At 41.4% G+C, this 19940-nt stretch overlaps 1 protein-coding gene across 6 annotated transcripts in view; it reads left to right on the top strand.

The window, feature by feature from the left end:
* Positions 1-19940, top strand: part of MYOF (myoferlin) — a 152946-nt gene that overhangs the window by 90322 nt on the left and 42684 nt on the right. For all 6 annotated transcript variants that reach the window (XR_011537338.1, XR_011537336.1, XM_070609490.1 and 3 more), the window contains 9 exons: positions 1526-1632; positions 3937-4129; positions 5351-5506; positions 8215-8346; positions 11207-11370; positions 13643-13757; positions 15503-15608; positions 16778-16923; positions 18901-19074. Coding sequence is in view for 4 of the 6 variants with exons in the window: in XM_070609490.1 (XP_070465591.1) it covers positions 1526-1632; positions 3937-4129; positions 5351-5506; positions 8215-8346; positions 11207-11370; positions 13643-13757; positions 15503-15608; positions 16778-16923; positions 18901-19074 (1293 nt within the window). In the remaining 2 variants the exon portion in view is untranslated. The remainder of the gene's footprint in view (positions 1-1525; positions 1633-3936; positions 4130-5350; positions 5507-8214; positions 8347-11206; positions 11371-13642; positions 13758-15502; positions 15609-16777; positions 16924-18900; positions 19075-19940) is intronic.

A 19940-nucleotide genomic window follows, 5' to 3' on the forward strand; every position in this document is an offset into this window, starting at 1 on the left:
TTGCTGTAGACCAGAGGAACTTTCCTTGTTTGGAGGTTGAGGGCTCTCCTCTGGTGGAAACTGCATGGATGTGCTATCTGTGATTATCCATCCAGATGACATTGATGAGGAAAAGGGGGACATGGTAGAGATATTTCTAATTATGTCAAAGATACTAAGTTACTTCTATCAAGTACTGATAAAATCCATCTGGTATTAATGTTTTAATATCCAAATTATATTAATACTATTGTTTTTTTATAAGATCCAACCTCTTTCAGGGCTGGACCAAGACATGGAGGTCCTGGAATATAACTGATCTAAGACTCTGGCAAAATCTCAAAATATTATTTTATGTAATAAAGACAATGTTAAAGGAGAATTGTAGGTTTAAGTTAATTTAAGCATGACTGTTCACATAATAAAGCTAAAATTGATATGCAGTGTAATTGTGGTATTAATTTCCAATCCCCCATCTCAAGGGAATTGGCCACACCCCTATTCTAATTATGTTTTGGATGTTCTTCAGCTTTTTTCATCTTAGTTCTTCTCATTGGCTATCTCCATTGACTAACCTATCCTGATTCCATGCTAATCTGGACAGGAGGGTGGCTTTCCATGATCAGGACTTTTGAGGGAGTGGTGGGCACTCCCTCAATCTGTCTGTTGGCAGATACTCAAAGTGACACAACAATGTGTTCTGGGCTTATCTTGTACTTTCCCTGCCTCAGCCCTGGAATCACCATTTCTCCAAGGAGTCCTAGTTCTTTTTAGTGGGAATGGCATGTAATCAATAAGATCTGGGTGTTAGAGCACTCGCTACAACTTAGATATCATGGCTTCTGGGCCTTCTCAGCAGGCAAACTCGCACACGTACACACATGTATATATACAGGTATATTTATTTCTATGTCTGTCAATAGACTAAAACCAAAGAGTTATAAGGTCAGCTCCAATTCCATTCTAATATCACAGCGTTTCTTCTAGTCTTCCTTATTTCTATTATTTTACTCATTTTTCAGTCACAAAATCCATAGATAAACCATTCTGAAAAAACAAACCTACTTACAGTTTGATATATTTCTGGTTCTTTTTTTCCTTTAAACTGAGGGTATATAGTCAAAATGTTGTATTCAAAAGTTGCTTGGGTTAGTTCAGTGTAGTTTTGTTATTATTCATCTGAAATACAGTTAGGTTCATTTGTTTCTGTTTTCTATTCCATTTTAGAGTTTCTTCCCCCATCCTTGTTGGTTTTATTATATTTGCTTTTTGAATACATAAAATATTTACATGGTTTCAAAGGTCAAAGCTATATGAAAACGTTGTCCTATTACTTAAACATATCAGTGTTGATTGCATTTTGAAGAAAAATGGTGCTAAGCTATGGTGAGCATGATTATGTAAATGTAAAAAGAAAAAAACCCTCTGGTTTTTCTGTTAAGCCTTTTTGTGTATTTTTTTCTTGACAATAGAAGTTAAACCTTTCCTGGGTATAACGACATACTGCACCATTACCAATTATTTCCTCTCTTTCCAAACTCTTCAGCGATCAAACATAGAGGCTCTAAAATCAGGGATACAAGGGAAAATTCCTGCAAACCAGTTGGCAGAGATGTGGTTGAAGCTGATCGATGAAGTCATAGAAGACACAAGGTATACTGGTCTTATTCACATTTCTGGATTCCCAGCCATGCTCCTCTCGCTAAACCGTAAGACTAGAAGAGCCTCTAGAATTGTTTCTGCTGTTTGCCTGAAAAGTGAATTTGAATTAGTCAAACTTCTCAAAAGGCCGTCAATGGGAGGAGTCTCTGAATCCAGGAGAAGCTCCACTTGCCGAGATCTGCCAGTTCTAAGGCAGCCTCATGCGGCTGGCTGACGCCCTTCTCCGGAGGCACCTCTCAGTGCAGCCTCCGGCGAGAGGTGGGGGGAGTGGGGCAGGGAACAGGAGTGCCGCTGCCTCCCATCAATCCTTGTATGCCCACCACCCCAAGAAAGGTGACCCTTGGCTCCCACAGAGAACGAGATCCGAGGGTGCAACATCAATTTTACCATTCAGAACAACGTTCCTAAATCATAAACATATTTTTAGAACAGTGTTTTTGCTTGCTGTTTTACAGAACGCCTAACGAACACTCTGGCCAAGCCTCCCTTAGGGGAAGCCAGTAGATCTGACTTGAGCCAGAGAACCTTTCGTAACTGTGACTTGGGGAACCAGCTCAGATCTCTGGGCATTTGGAAATCAAAGGGGAAGTGATTCATTCCAAACATTGGTTAATAAAGCAGTGGACAGGGAAGTTCCGAAAGAAACCATGCTGAATACTTCTCTCAAGCAGCAAGAAGCAGGGACGTTATTCCCCTTCTGGGCTAATGCCCCAAGTCTCCATGTCTTCTTGTGCCTCCTAGTGGTTTAGCGAGGTATTTGAAATGCAGCTGAGGTCAAAGTACTGCTGGGCGCTTCTTGAAACTCAATGGAATTTAAATCTAGGTCTTAAGAGGTCATGTCTTGCGGTCTCCTTGTTTTATAGATGAGAAAACAGAGGCCCATGGAGGTGAAATAATGCATCTGATACCCAGGGTTGGGTTTACCGGTGCAACTTCTCTTCCTGCTACGTGTTTCACACAGTCAACATCTATTTATTGAAGGTCTTGTGTGACTTGTTGAGCTAACAGCTTCTGTTTATATATTTGCCTCAAAGAATCATTCCAGGGTCTTAATCTTTCCAAAGCGTTACCGTAATTACCAATGTAATCAACCAGAAACATTTGGTAATACCTTTCACGTAGAAAATGTCTGTGAATTTTAAGGTTTGCTGAGCAAGACACAGATATATCTATTTAACTGTTTTTGAAGAATCAAATTGGAATCTTTATAACTTCGTGTAACAGAAAATCTGTATTTAAGGGAAGTCATGCTAGAATTTCCTTCATTTAGGAAACTGCGTGAAATTCAAAGCATTGGAAATTCTAGGTAGAGACAATGTGAGTAGAACTTCCTGGAATTGGTGACAACCTCAACCTGTGTCCCCACCAGCTGCAGAGGGGAGAGGGAAACCCTGACAGAAGAAGGCTAATTCTGGCCCCAGCTCAGCATTCTAGACTTCTCATTTTGAATGAGATCTTGGCCTACATAAGTAGTTCTTAACCTTTTGGGAGTCCATGGGCCCTTTTGGCTATCTCACGATGAAACGATGACAGTGCTCGAGACAACAATGAGATGATGATGATGGCGACATTATTTAGACATTTACTATGCAACAGGCACTGCTCTAAATACTTTCCATGTATTAATTCATTTAGTGCTTACATCAACAGCTCGATATTGTTTTCCCACATTTGAAGATAAGAAAACAAGAGATTAAGTCACTGGTCAAGGTCACAGAACTAGTAAATGGTGGAGCCAGGATCTGTACCCAGATAGTCGGCTCCAAAGCCTGCGTTCTCGTTATTATGTCACACTGCATGTCGACACAGAAATATACTTCCCTTTTTAAGTTCCAGGGATTTGCAGACCTCCTGGGGCCCACCCACCCACTGCCTAGGGGTGCATGTCCTCAAGCTAAGAATGCTTCTGCTAATGATCTCTCATCCCCCTTCCTCCTCCATCATTTTTTGGGGCTGTACCGTGATTGTAGGAAGTGCAAGAGGGGAAGGCCAGTTTCTGCCAACTGCTGCTACTGTTTCTGTCTTCTTTCCAGTGACTCCATGGGCCTTGGGTCAAACCCAAGGGGTTGCTTTGGAATTTTAATCCCCCTGCATTCCTCATGAGAGTTAGGAGAGTCTGTCTGGCAGGTCTGCTCTGCCAATGCCAGACACACTTAACTTCAGCTTAACCAGGCTGTGCTTGTGGAGTCAGTTAGGAAATTGGTGTGGTTTGCAAGATGGAAACCAAATATAAATGATTTTGATGGTTCTGAAGCCTAAAAAGCTATTCTTCAAATTCTCATTTCTTTTTTTTAGATACACGTTGCCTCTCACGGAAGGAAAACCTAATGTCACAATGCTTGATACTCAGATTCGAAAGCTGCGATCCAGATCTCTCTCCCAGATCCACGAGGCAGCTGTGAGGATGAGGTCTGAGGCCACAGAGGTGCAGGCCACACTGACAGAGATTGAGGACTGGCTTGATAAACTAATGCAACTGACTGAGGAGGTAGGACTTCTAAACCACATGAACGTTTCTTGATAGGGAAGACGGATTGTGTGGAATAGCACCAAGGATAGAGGTGGTGGTGGGAAAATCTAGCACATTATCTTGGATATTGAGCGGATCTGATGGATGATGAAGTCAAGGAGTTACTGGGCTGGGGATGCTAATGGGTAAGGGAGGCGAACGTTATTGAAGTCAGGACGGGAGAAGAGTTTTGAGTTGGTGGTCCTGGAAAAGTCTTCAAAGGGGACAAACCATTATTATCCTCATGGTATAGTCAGAATATTTCAAGCAGGTTGGTAAAGTAGCAGATCTGCATGGTACAGAGGATTAAAGCGCCTCTTTTAATTGGAATCGGGAAGACTTGGGTTTGAATCCTGGTTGTACTGTGTGTAGCCCTGGGCAAGGTATTCAACCTAGCCAAGCCTCAGTTTCCCCAACTGCAAAATAGAGATAAATGTAGTACTTACTTCACAGCATTGTTGTGTGGAGATTGAAAAAGATGATGATTGTAAAGGGCGTGGGGCACGCAGTTAGTGCTGGATAAATGCTGGCTGCCAGTAACCTCTGTGGACTGGAAGAACCAGGGAGCAGAAGATTCCTCCTGCTGACCTTCAGAGATCGGGGGTTGGGGAGGTGCAATATATTTGTGGGTAGAAATACATTATATTCGAAAAAACACACATGATTACAGGTAATTTTTATTTTCCACTTTCTGTGCTTTGGTAATTTCAAAGTTTTCTATAATGAACTGATATGAACTTTATAACGGGAAAAAAAGGGGTTTTTAAAAACTAAATTAATATTTTAGAGTTGGCAAATATCATATTGTGAGATGGAGATGCTCCGTCTGTGTCCTATGAAATATATGAAACCTGTAATCCTTTGACTGCTGTTGATGGCTTTCTTTAAATGATGGGGGAGATAAGAGTGAGTATTTCCTAAAATAGCTCTCAGAGCTATGTAGGTAGAACTTCTGGCGGGTGAAGCTCCCCCTCTGCTTTCCTCTAGTCTTCCCTTTGGCCAGCTACAGCCTGCCTCCCAGCCCTGCAGGCTCACAGTGTGGTCCTAGAAGATGTGAGACTCAGGAATTTGGACCGAGCCCTAAACGCAGTGTTTCTTTGCTAAGTGGAGCCCTGAGGGTCCACTCTGCAGCGTCTCCAGTCCCTCTGTGTTTGGACTAACTCTAGCTTTGCTTCTACTTCCGTCCACCCACATGACCAGCCGCAGAACAGTATGCCTGACATTATCATCTGGATGATCCGGGGAGAGAAAAGACTGGCCTATGCGCGCATTCCTGCACATCAGGTTTTGTACTCCACCAGTGGTGAGGATGCATCTGGGAAATACTGTGGGAAAACCCAAACCATCTTTCTGAAGGTATGTCCTCATCCCTGTGTAATGCGAGATACTCAAATGCAAAATCCATATTCCTGAGAAGGGGCTGTTTTCTAATTTGCCAACCGTTGGATGGCTAGGGTGATCATGATCAATTCTAGCTCATTCTGGCCCCTTCCCCTAGAGCAGTAATTCTCAGAGAGTAGTCTGAAGTCTGCTGGCATTCAATCAGGGATACTTCCTGTAGAGGTCTTTGTGACACTAATATTAACATGGCATTGGGAGGGCTTTGCTTTCTGCCATGCATTTTCGCTTACTTCTAATGTCATGTGCAAAGCAATGCCTTTCTTCCCTTCCTTTCTAGTGAGCATTTGGGAAGTAGAAAAAAAGAGAAGGTAATATGGATAGTCCATGGAATTTATTGCCCTAAGCATATGGGCCCTCAAATTGAAATAAAAGGAGAATTTCTACTTTAGGACAGGGCTTCTGAACATTCTTAGAGTCATGGACCCCATTAAGCACCTGAGGAAAACTCCTCGCCCTCTCTTCTAGAACACATGCATCCATTATTTTGCAAATGATTCAGGAGCTTCACAGAACCTCTAAGTCCATCCCAGGCCCCCGGGCTAAGAACTGCTCTTGTGTGTGCAGAAGGAGAACCAAAAGAGGGCCTGGGGCTAGACACAGATGGGAAGAGTTCCCAGCTGCATGTTTGACACCCTTCTCCCTGGCCAACCCCAACCGAGGTCTTGGGATTGGTGGAAGAGGAATAAAAATCGAGAAGAGAAAAAGCAATCAGAGGAGAGTGTTCTCTTAAAACAAGGAGCTATCTGCCAACTTTTAATAAATGTACTCGTTGCTCTTTAATCAGGAGGTTGAAAATAGAACCAGAGCGATTATCTTCCTTCAAGTATCTCTTGGTGGAATAAATTTTACTTAAGATAGAACCACAATCATAATTGACCTCAGCAGTAGGTGGAAGCAAACTGATTAATAAATAAAACTTCACAGGGGGTGGGAGAGGAGGGAAGGTGGTATTCTCCGTGTTAGGTTTTAGAACTCAGTGGATAAACAGCAAAATGCTTTTAAGAGAATGTTTTCTATATTTATTGATTTTGTTAATTCTCATGATCAGTTTAGGGAGTCACTTAATTCACTGGGGGTTTTTTTGGTCTTGGGACCTCTTTACACAAAAAAATAATTTTGCGAAAATTACCGAAGACTCCAGGGAGCTTTTGTTTATGTGGGTTTTTTCTATTAATATTTACTGTAATAGAAATTAAAACTGAAACTTTAAAAATATTTATTAATTTATTTTAAAATAATAAATCCGTTTCATGTTAGCATAAATTACATATTTTTATAAAATATAATTGTATTTTCTTTAAAAATCAGAGAGCAGAGTGATGCTGTTTTATAGTTTTGCAAACCTCTTTAATGTCTGGCTTCACAGAAATATAACTAGATTCTCCTATTTGCTGCATTTAATCTGATGGACTAAGTTGTTTGGTTGAAGTATACGAAGAGAATCTGGCCTCATAGATATGTAGTTGGAAAAGAGAGGAATATTTTAATAATCTTTTTAGATAATTGTGGATACTCATCTTTGATACAACACCAAACTCAACAAGTGGTAGATTTTAAAAGGTTAATTGCAATGTGGAATCTGAAATCATATCAATGAACTTTTCATTCTCTGCTGCATTAAAATCCATTGGTCTGTCTTGTACTTTGAATGGTTCTTTTATCCATGTGTGGTTCTGTAACAGTAAGCATTGATCATTTGGGAAATGGTTCACAGAGTTATACAGAAATATGATACATTTCATTGTACAAAATCGAAAAAAATCACATTCATTAATACCACTTACCAGAAACAAGTCTTATGTATTGCGATGCTATCGAGCTCACCGTGATAGATGCAAGTTTTCCAAAATCCTTATTTGTACTTGAAAGCCTGAATTTTATCATTGACAACAAAATGCAGTCAGTTATTGTCCGTGGAGAGACAGGCTCACTTTGTTTATGTTCAAGAAAACGTCTGCCCCCTACCCACGGCTGAATAACCATATTTGTCTGGCAATCGCTGTTTCAAGTAAAAAAGTAATCCCATTAAAAGAAAAAAGGCTAATTCAGTTCACAGCTCAAACAACTGCACAAGAGCTTTTTCTCAAGACATATGTTAATATGCCACAGAAGTGCTTTGTGTGTACTTCCTGTTTCATCACACAACATTTTAAAAAGACATGTAATCTAGGATTATGATTTAATAAGATGAGTAGCTTTTACTGCTTTATCAAGAGAATTCTTAAGTAAAGCTGGCATTTATTTTCTTCACTGAGAGTGATGAAGAAAACATTTACTTGCGGTACAGTTTGGTGTCCCTGCCTTGATTCCTGCTGCAGTGCCCACGTGTTATCCACCATCGCTTTAGCACTGTCAGTGCCAATCTCAATACCGTGAAAAAGACTAATAACATCTTAGTATCATTAGGAAAATAGTTTTACCTGTGAACCTCCTGGAAAGGTCTTAGGGACACATGGCAGTCTATGGATCACACTTTGAGAACCACGTTTTAGTTGTTATTTTCATCTTTGCGTTAGGGTCATTTGGAAATATTTTAACTCTGCAAACGTGAAATTAGACTGGTGAGAGCAATGATTAGGTGTTCAGTCTGCTTTGGACTTGAACTTATTGTCACAGCCCCTGCTGTGCCCGGCATAACGTGCTCGTTAATGTGCATCTCACAGTATCCGCAGGAGAAAAGCAATGGACCAAAGGTGCCTGTGGAGTTGCGAGTGAACATCTGGCTGGGCTTAAGTGCTGTTGAGAAGAAGTTCAATAGCTTCGCGGAAGGAACCTTCACCGTCTTTGCGGAAATGGTACACTTAATGACATCACTCTCTTTTCCTCTTTGTGGGGGGTACTTTTACTTTTCACCTTTCTGGAAAACATTCACCTATCAAAAACAACTGCACCATCACCACTACCTAAAATCCTATCCGGGGCACCTTAACCTAAGAGGATAGGGAAAGACTGACTGGAGGTTTTGTTGTCAACATTGGGACACACCAGAGTGATTCACACACAAACATCCCGGGGATGAGGGCACTTGAGAGGTACAGACCTTGAGCAGCCTGCTTGGGGTTGGCAGCCTTTAAACCACAGAAGACTCATTTCCCGCTTAGGAGAAGTCTCAGATGAGTTGCCCCAGGGCAAAGAAAATGCTGCCTGAATGCCTCAAAAGCAATAGATATAATTTGTAAAACCTTTACTAAGTTAAAAATCCGCTTAGTTAATTAAAGGTTTCATTTACAATTAAACCAATTTAAATAAATTTTACACACTTGTACAGCCAAAAGCAGAATTATTTTGATTTGTTTTTATAACAAATATAAATATATATAAAATAAATATATATACAACTATTATTTTATATACTATTTTTATATACTATTATATGACCTCTATTCTTCTACAGATGGGCCTTCCCGCTCAAATAAATGGGAAAAAGACTGTCTTCGTTCTAGCTAATTTATAAATGTGTTGCTGATGCCCACCACTATACCTGACAACGGGTTCAGGATTGTGGTTCTGATCTGCTTGCTGGGCAAGAAAACCCGGGGCATCTTTTATTTTTGCTTTTTATTCACTTGACACTACCTGACATATAGTAGGTTCCTATAAATATTTATGAATAAATAAATATGTATTAGAATTTATCCATCCATCCATCAAGGTTTTTAGGGAGTGGTGGTTTTATGCCAGGCACTGAGGCAGGTGCTGAAGGTGATGAAGAGGCCAAGCCCTGTCCTCAAGGATCTCATCATCTATTGCAATGATTGTAAAACTGAGTGTCTTGTTAAACATGCTGAATGCCAAGGCCACCCTGGGGATTCTGATCCTGTAGCTGAGTTAGGGATTAACACGAGCAGTGATTCCAATGTGGGTGAATATAGGGCATCAATGGACCACTTGAGAAGCAATGAAACACATGGGAGCCACACACAAAGTCCTTACAGTGCAGTCTTGGAAGTACTATTGGAGGTAAATAGATGGTATACTGGAGGCTGCAGGGGAGATCCTGAGTGGCAGATGGTGATGTCCAGTCAACTGGGCCATGTGGAGTGAGGGCATCAGGGCACACATAGGAGAGGCTTGCTCCTGCATTCCTGTGGGGTTTCTTGGCGTCCACCCGCCCTCCAACTCTCTGATGGGAGCTAAGTCCGGAGAAGCTAGCACTGAGCAGGGAATGCCCAGTCTAGGGATCCCTTCCAATGCTTCCCATTTCCAGCTTCTTCTCTGCGCAGAGTGAACTTGAGTTTCAACTCATGTAAAGAGATGATCCACCCATTTCAGGTGTTTTGTGTGACTCTAGTTTCTCCAGATTCTAACAGCCTGTGAGTACCAGTAGGGGCACATTAGTAACAACGATGAAAATTTCACAGGTTCTTGCCTATCTTTGCTAATACCAGACCTGAATTTTCTGCAAAGTTCTCCCCTTCTTCCAGATTTCTGGAGGTCTCTGAGCTGCTTCACATGGGCTAATGGTCCTGCCCCACAGCTGGTTAAAGGCTGTATCCTCAAAGCCACATGAGACTGCCATCTCCACTGCTGCTGATGCCTCTTGTCCATGCCAAGATTCTTGCCTGGATTTTACTAGAGCCAGACTGGCTTCTAACAGAAGTGGTGGGAATGCCTTGCTCCTCTTTTCTGTGTCCTTGTCACTTGGAAACCAAAGGATCCATGCACATGCCTCTGGGTCTCACAGCCCGTGTGACAACAGCTCCTATAGCTGCTGCCTGAAGCTCATCTCCTCTCCAGACTCAAAGCAATATCTGAGACAGGCACTATTGTGTCTGCTTGAACCCAATCTCCCATCAGGTCCCTACTCAAACGTCTTCCCTCCTCCTTCAGCCGCAAAACTCCCCTGTCACATATGCAAATCATCTCAGTGGGCTCATCAGCAGACAAATGGAAATTTCAGCTTGGGCCCAAACAGGAACACTCACCACTGGCCAATCTCAACCCTTTCGATGGTTGACGTAGTGAAGAGCAGACCATTGTGGATTTATAAATTCCAATTTAGAAAGGAATGCCTCTGTAAACCAGAGTCTGCCATTGCCGTTAAACCTGCTTCCAGAAAGGTCGTGGTCTACCCTCCGCCCTCTAGAGGAGATTCTCAGAACTTTTAGGCCCTATATATTCTGAGTGCTAAAATGACCTTCCTGTTTCAGACAGATTCCCTGTGGACTGCCTGGAAAGTGTACCATCAATTATATGATTGTTTCTGTGGGGATATGTGCCCCAAGTTCTAGGCAGTAGACTGACAAACTTTGAGAAGACTGCACGTTCATAAATTGAGGACTTTTATCAGTATTTAAAAGATTTGGTTCAGAGAACTATTTGGAGCCATTCAAAATAATAATAGAAATAACTAGCAATGATATACCACTGTTTACAAAGCACTTTCACAATCATTTGCACATATGAGCTCCAGGACAACTCGCTAAGAAAGATAGTATTATCTCTGGTTTACAGATGGGAACACTGAGTCTTAGAAGGATCAATGGTTTACCTTAAGTTGCGTAATCAGCCTAAGTTAGGTCTCTACCTTCTGAGTATAAGCTTTTTCACTGTTTAGTGCTGTCTAGCCTAAGTTTCAGGTGAACTTGAAATGTATGGGCTGGCTTTATTTCTTGCTCTCTGATGGTGTTTCTCCAATTTCATTTTTTTTAATAGTATGAAAATCAAGCTCTCATGTTTGGAAAATGGGGCACCTCTGGACTAGTGGGTCGTCATAAATTTTCTGATGTCACAGGGAAAATAAAACTCAAGAGGGAATTCTTTTTGCCTCCAAAAGGCTGGGAATGGGAAGGAGACTGGATGGTTGATCCTGAAAGAAGGTAAGTTTTCCATTTTCTGAAAAAAGGATGGCAATGAAGCCTTTCCCAAGAAATGCTAAATGAATCTTCTCCGTCATCATTCTTGATCTTATTTACGTAACACCCACTGAGCAGAAGTCAGTCCGCAGAAATTCATAGAAACTTGAAAGATGTCATCAGCGTCCCATGATAAGACAAACAAATATGAAAGGCACTTGGTACTAACAATTACTGAGAACTCATTATGTGTGAATGTGTCAAGCAGTATGCTAAGCACGGGCATCATCTTATTGAATCTACACTACAGCCCTACAGGATCAGTAGTGTCAAAAATTGTGAAGGGTCAGATTTTTATCCTACCTGCAAGCTAACAAGGTCACCTGCCACAGTTTTGTGGATGTTGGCAGGAGACACAAGCAGTAGCTGTGTCAGAATGTCAACCTTTATTTTAGTTTTTGAGCCCCAGTTCCCACAGGGCGACACGAAGAGGGCCAGATGACTCTTGCATATGCAGTGCATCGCATAACAGGAGAGGAACCCTGAGATTAGGGCTCCTGAATCTTTTATAATGGGTAGCAAGCATGCTGGCCCTTTGCACTGGAGAGAGACACTGTCTCTGTCTTCCACGGTTGTTCCCCATTTAACATCCTCTAAAAGATAGACTGTAACAAAGGTTTTGGGGCCTCTGTGCAGAAATGCAAGAGTCTCATGGAGAATTATCTCCCAGTAATCCTACTGTCTCCACTTTACACATGTGGAAACTGAGAACTAGAGAGATTAAGTACTTGTCCAAAGACACACAGCTCTTAAGTGGTACAGCTGGGGCTAACACCTAAGTCCAGCCTGGGCACCAAAACCAGCACTCAATTGTTATGCAGGAATGTCTGCAAGAACCAGAGGGTACATTTTAAATGGGTGAATTGTATGATATGTGAATTCTGTCTCAAAGCTGTTATTAAAAGGACACAGTAGAGAGGGGCAAGCGTGTTTCCCCGGGAGTCTGGGGGAGCCCACACCCTGGTTTCTGAGTGTTGCCAACAGTATTATAACCAGAACTCTCTCTTCTCTCCACCTCATGACAGCATACTTGAGTTCAGAGGAAGCAAGCTTGTGACGTTGGATTTCAAGGCCTAGAGTTTGCTCTCTCTGTCCACATTTATTTCCTATAACTACATAGGCATTTGGGAAGAAGGAAGGAGTATGCTGGGTCTGGTCTGTTAAGACCCAGTGTTTGCGCCTGATTGCTTTTAACCCTTGACTGCTTGCTTTGGATGAAGTTGGGGTCACTAGTAAGGAGAAGGGAAATGGGATTTGAATAGGACAGAAGGAAGGAAGGTTAGTGAGGACAGGCAAGGGCGGGGGGCGTTGTGATTGGAAAAGCAGAAGGTCAAATGTCTCAGAGCTGGATGGGACCCTAGGCTCAGCCAAGTCTTCTAGTCTCCCTCTCTTGGGCCCAGGGAAGTGATGGACAAGCCCAATTTATGCAAATGGCTGGGACTGTTTTCTGATTTCCTTCCAGTGCTTGATTCTAGGGGAGGATACAGCAGGGAAAAGATGTAGAGACGGTAGAGGAAAAAGAAACCTCACTTGAGTGGATACTTGGCAGAAGACTGAGTCAGAGTTGGAGCCTCTGTACTTTCTTCTATGCGTTGTCAAAATAGTTCCAAATCCAAGAGGAAAATTGGTATGGCAGAGAGTCAGTATGGATTTCTTAAGTGCCCAAATGGAGTTTGGAGTCTTAAATGACCTGGTTTGGCTCTTTACCTAGGAACTATCCAGAAAATTAAACTCCTTCTGTTCAGTTTGTGTTCTGTAGACCAAGCAAGCCATGAATAAAAGTTTCCATATGGCCTCCTGAGGTTGTCTCTATTCCATTTTTTAAAAATAGGGGGAACGAGGCAGGAAAACCCCCTATTCTTTTGACCTGTTAGCCAAGAGTTTTGCTGACAAAAAGCTGAACAGCCCTGAACTGAAACAGAAATATGGAACACAAGGTCCCTATCAGAAGCTGCCCTCAACACTGTTTTCCCAGTCCCCACCCTAATTACTGAGAAGGAGCAACCCTGCTAACTTAGGAGTTCTCTATAATTTAGGTCTCCTTGATCCAGCAGGCCCCTTCTTCAAAGGAATGTCAAAATCTGTTAGTGCAAAGAGGAGTTTGGAGTGGAGAACCCAAAGGGTAGATGGAGGCAGAAACTGGTACCACCCTAGAGTGTAGATGTTTCCTGACCATTGGAAATGGCTGGGGTTGTCGCTATCATCTCTTCTTTGATAAAATGAGCCTTGCCCGCAGCTTGCTGACTGAGGCGGACGCAGGTCACACGGAGTTCACTGATGAAGTGTATCAGAACGAGAGTCGCTACCCCGGGGGCGAGTGGAAGCCGGCTGAGGACACCTACACGGATGCGGTGAGTGGGCCAGATAAACCCTTACACGTTAGCTCTGTGAAATAACCAACCGCAAGGCATGGCTTCCCCTTCTCTTCTGCTCCGTCTCATGTTCTGAACAGCCTTACGTCTATAACTTAAGCCACATTGTGCCCTATAATTATTTTCTGTAGAAAAGACTCTGGGCCTATTTAACTAGATGTTGGTACATGGTGAAGTTTGGGTTGTGCAATTTTTTTTATTGTAAAGGTGTATTTATTATTTAACTAGTTTTTAAAATCATAGCAAATTGAGTGTTCATGTCTTTAAAATATTCAGACAGCATAAAGGAAATGAAAATAATTTTTCTCCCAGATCCATATTCCACCCCCCAGGGTAGCCATTGATAGCAGTCTTCTGTTCATGTACAAGCATATAACCTCTCTCCTCACCTAAATAAGATTATATGCATGGTTCTAAAACTTGTAGTTTTCACATAACAATATATGTTGGACATCTTTTGATATCAAGACATATAAATCTTCTTTTGTATATTTTTTCTTTGTCGGACCCAATGCTATCATTATGAAGCCTTTTTCTGTTACTGTTAATACATAATAGCCTTTATTAGAGAAAAGATAGTTGTATAAAGCAGCCCTGAAATATTTATGGACCCCAAGAAAGATGAAAACATTTTCTCTTTAAAATCTAGGTTTGCTTTTAGCAAATTTTGGAGTCTTGATTTTGGAATCTTTAATAATCATTTTAAGTTAAAGAGATGGGTTGTGTTAAATCTGTGAAATCCTACTAGAACCACCTTGCTCCAATGAGCCTTTAAAAAATGCCTGCAGAGTGTTTTATTTTATGGACCCACTATAATTTATTTAACTAATTCTCTCCTTGTGGCCATTTGGGTTTTTTCCCAGTCTTTGGTTTTTATAAATGATGTGGCAGTGAACATCCTTATTACATGTATTTTAATTCATTTGTAAAAGTTTATCCATAGGAAAGATCCCTGGATTAGCTTGGTCAAGGTTTCATCATATATAAAATTTTGATAAATATTGCCACACTGCTTTCAAGGAGGTAGAAATTTGTATTTCCAGCAACAGCATATTAGAAGGCTGTTTTTCTAAATACTCACCATCCCACTTTAACATCTTTGTCAATACATGAATAAATGGTATCTTGTTGTTATTTCAATTGACACACTCTTAATTTAAAGTAAAGCTGAATATTTTTCCATATGTTTATGGACCACCTTTATTTCTTTTACTATGAACTTTTTTTCGTAACTCTCCCGTCAGATTTTAGGCAGAATGTAAGCGAATATTTAACATAAACTTTGCTCAATCTTACATGATTAGCATCTACAACCTCCAGCAGCATTACCCCGTACTAGAAAATGTGTTTGTCATGCTTTTTCCATGTCTGATGAGTTCTTTCCACTATAACTCCTCATGAGGAGAGTTGCACCATTTCATAATATTAAGTTGAAACACTTGCAATTGCTGATATTTGACCATTTGTGACCTACAAAACAATTTCCCATGGTTGAACCTAATATATTCCCTAATAGTGAAAACAGAAAGTATTCTTAAAAATTAATTTTTGTATAACATTTATGCATAAATAAAGATTAGAGATTTTTCTGAGTAAGATTGATGTCTAAGATGGTATCTATATTAATGGGAGTACTATAGTTAAGTGTGAGGAATCATCTCTCGCTTTCGTATGTTACTTGACACTATGGCTTCTCTCTATTCTTTGTTTTTGTTTTTTAAAAGAACGGTGATAAAGCGGCATCACCCAGTGAGCTCACATGCCCTCCAGGTTGGGAATGGGAAGATGATGCATGGGTGTATGACATAAATCGGGCCGTGGATGAGAAAGGTAACATTTTAGATCTCTTACCAGGGGCTCTACAGCAAGGCCCTGGTTTGCCAAAGTAAAGTTTCCTTGGGAGGGAGGAGTTTTAGCCCTGTGGATGTATGACAACCAGGTCATGTGTTGTTACCAGTGACTATTCAGATGCAAAATCGGAAGGACTGGCCAGTGCTTGGATAGGTGCCTGCTGGGAAGCTGTTGAAAGTGAAAGATTCAAGGTGACAGGGGCTGGGCCGCTGGACTTTGAGATGCTGGGGATCCAGGATGAGAATTTGAGAGGGAACTGGAGTTTGGATTTTCTCTATCCTAATCACACCCCATACCCTCTCTGGGAGCATCACACTCAGGGTCCCCCCCAGCTCAGAAAGGACTGTAAAATGCATGAAAAGTCCTATTCAGCAATATTGCAGATTATTGACATAGCTTCTGTTAATTGTCTTTACCCTTTTCCATGGACAGCAATCTAAAGTTAAATGAACTATAACTTTTGGAATTATCAAAAGAGAAAATTTGCTTGGTTTTTTTTTTCCTTATACGTGGGAGTAGTACTCAGAAAGAACTAGCATTGATATGGAAGATTTCAAATGCATTATTAAGTTCTTTGCTGATCTGATGCACACACCAGGGCTTGTAATAACAGCTAGCATTGGTTGAGCACAAACTATATGCTAAGCATGGTCCTAGAGCTTTGCATGCATAATTTTGATTAGTTCTTTTAAAAAAGATGTATTTTACCTTTATGCTGTGGAAATTGAGCAATAGGCAGGTTTACTAACTTGCAAAAAACTGTTTTAGTCAACAGCCAGCATGGAGTGCTGCTGAGATTTGAACCCAGGCTGTGTGGCCACACAGTCCACCCTCTTCACCACTGTCCCCTTCTGCCCCTTGTACTTGTGGCTTAGTCTTAGATGCACTCAATTACCATGAATGAATGGAGGTATAAAAGTGAGGGGAACCTCATGGCCACCAAGGAAGCTTTTTGAAGAGGCAGCCAGGGGAATAGAGACGTATTCAGTTTGGCTGAGTTGCAGCAAAGTGAAAGGAGCAGTGGCATTCAGTCGTGACATTAGAGAATGTTTGTGGGCAGAGGGAGTGACTGAATGTTTCCCGGGAGTTCATTTGGTGATCTGGCAAATGCATCTCTTTTGGATAACCATTCACAAACTCTGTTCCAGGCTGGGAATATGGAATTACCATTCCTCCCGATAATAAACCCAAATCCTGGGTTGCAGCAGAGAAAATGTACCACACTCATAGACGGCGAAGGCTGGTCCGAAAACGCAAGAAAGATTTAACACAGACCGCTTCCAGCACTGCCAGGGTAAGAGGAGCAGTAGGAGGGAACTGGGCTGGGGGCTCTGCCTTCCAAACCATGAATAATTCCAGTTAACTCGGCTGTTTCTCCAGAAGCCATTTGCCAGTCAAAGGCCTAATGCCCTGCTCCAGGGTTCTCACAGTGTGCCCTGACCCCAAATCTACTGATTTAGTAACTCTGGGGGGTGGGGCCAGCAATCTGTGTTTCAGCAAGTCCTCCAGGTGGTTCTGAAGCGGGCTAAATGAGAGCCACTCAAGAGGTGGTAATAGAAAGAGAAATTATTTTGGTAGCGTAATGGAGTAGTGGCAACAGCTCAGGACTTGGAATAAGATACAGAAGGTTTCAGACCCTGGCTTCTTCATTTCCTTTCTCATCTGCAAAGTGGGTATAACATCATGCATCTAATGAGAGTATTATAGGCTTAAGTGGAATAATAATAAGTCAAGGGGAACAATAATATTCAGAACAATAATAAGTGGCATGTTTTGTGTGCCTTCTATAGTGGTAGGTACTGCATATGCATCATCTACAATCCACAAAATCTGCGTTTATCCTCGTTTTACAGATAATGCTTATAGAGTGACCTCTGCAGATTTGCTCTAGGTCACGTGTCTGGTAAATGATAGAGCCAGTGTTTGAACCCAGCCTAGGCTAATGCCATACAGGAACTCTTTCTATTCCCCAAAGTGCCTGACTCAGTAGGTGCAGTAAAGTTACTTTTTATTAGACAGTGAACTTCTTGGTTCCTCTGTGGTTCTCAAGATGGAGCCATAGTCGTTTTGTTTCGTTCTTGCTAGCTCAAGAACTGGTTCCTCATAAATAATGCAGTAGAATGAAGGAGCTGATGAATGAATATTTGTTATTCAGTTATCCCTATCCTGATGGGGTAAGAAGTTTCTAGAGATACTTGACTCCCTTCTTCTACATGAGTCACAAAGGTGAAGTGGAAAGAACACTGAGCCAGCAGTCAGAAGACCGGAAACTTGGCCTCATTCTCCCCAAGAGTATTGTTGAGACTTTGATCACGTCCCTAACCTGCCTCACTCCTGGCTACGTGAAATATTTCAATGCCACGATTAACACAACTAGAGGGTCAGTTACAAGATTGACCTGGATTTTATGTTTATTCAAAGTTGAAAAAATAGCCCCTACAATGATAATAACCTACAGGGAGCTCTTATTTCTGAAATCATAAGTATTATTGAATATTATTGAATATTATTTTACATCTACTAAATCTAGTCATACTTTTAAGATATTTACATAAAACTTCCACCACTAAGATGTCAGCTACATGAAGGCAAGGACCTATCTGTATTTTTCTTCATCGCTTCCTCAGCTCTCAGCAATCCCTATCACATAGTAGGCCCTCATATTTGTTGAAGGAATTGAATAAAACATTGAAAGCTGAGATCATTTATATTTAAACAGTTTCTGAGATTAAAAAGTACTATTCTGTTTAGTTATTAGTTATTATAGAAGTAATATACCCTGATCTATCATTTCATTATTAGTTATGATAGCCATTAGCTTAGACGAGACATTTAAACCCTGGGGAGGGTGGTGCCCATTTTTTTCCTCCATATATAAAGTGGAGATAATAACGTTTTCCCATCTGTCTCACAATAGCAGTGTTCTTCTGAGCTAAGGAAGTGAGAAAGTAGAAAGCAATTTGAGAAAGAATCCATTTGCTTTCCTGCGCGCCCCACCCCTCCAAGTCTGAATAAGATGCCTCTCCTGATGATGCAGCCACCACCTTGGCAAGATTTCATTCCACGTTAATTACCTGGTTATCTCTCTGTATTCCCATGGTCCATCAGCTCTTCAAGGGCAGAGAACCTGTCTATTTTTTCTCTTTTGTATCCCTGGATCCTAGCTCAGAGTAAATTTTCAATACGTATTTGTTGATTGACCAGATAATCTGCTTTATCAATATAAGGATGATGATGATGATGATGATAAAAAGTTTTACTTCTCTTTTAGGCCAGGGAAGAATATGAAGGCCAAGAGGGCTGGGAATATGCTTCTTTAATTGGCTGGAAATTTCACTGGAAACAACGTAGTTCAGATACCTTTCGCCGCAGACGCTGGAGGAGAAAAATGGCTCCTTCAGAAACACATGGTTCAGCTGCCATCTTTAAACTTGAAGGTGCCCTTGTAAGTAATAAATAACCAAAGCTGGGGCTGGCCCCATGGCCGAGTGGTTAAGTTCGCGCGCTCCGCTGCAGGCGGCCCAGTGTTTCGTTGGTTCGAATCCTGGGCGCGGACATGGCACTGCTCATCAAGCCACGCTGAGGCAGCGTCCCACATGCCACAACTAGAAGGACCCACAACGAAGAATATACAACTATGTACCAGGGGGCTTTGGGGAGAAAAAGGAAAAAAATAAAATCTTTAAAAAATAAAATAAATAGCCAAAGCTCAAATAATATTGGTACCGGGAAAATACATGAGTATTGGGTATAACACCTCCCACTCCATCGAGGTCCCTCCAGCACTGCAAGACTGCAAATAATTTGGGGGAAAATTACACATCCTAGTTGCTCATAAGTTTTGCAGAATGAATAGACTATTAACATATAAAAGTTCTAAAAAGTCCTCCTGCGGACACACCTGTTTTTTCACCTAACATTTTCCAAATATATCTGTTCCAAAACCCTTGGTGTAGGTGACATCTATTAACATCCCAGGCACAGGATCCTTGGTTCCCACCTTGGAAACTACAACTGTTCCATAAACCAAGAAAGTTAAATGCGCAGATGTGAGGGGGAGGAAAACAGAAGGATTGCTCACAGAATTAGAGAGCAATTCATATGGAAGCACAATACAGGAGGCAGGAGGAAAAAAGCAGAAAAGTGGAAGGAACGAATAAGAAAATGGCAGTGGTCGATCTAAAACATGGTAGTCAGGGACCATTTCCAAACACAGCCTATTTTTATATTTCTGCACGCTGACCCTGCTGTGCTCTTCTCCCACTGCTCTTTCTCTTCCTCTTCCCATCCTTCTAATCCCTTTATTTATCT

Source organism: Equus przewalskii, chromosome 1 (genome assembly GCF_037783145.1).
Source record: "Equus przewalskii isolate Varuska chromosome 1, EquPr2, whole genome shotgun sequence".
In the NCBI taxonomy this organism is placed as follows: domain Eukaryota; kingdom Metazoa; phylum Chordata; class Mammalia; order Perissodactyla; family Equidae; genus Equus; species Equus przewalskii.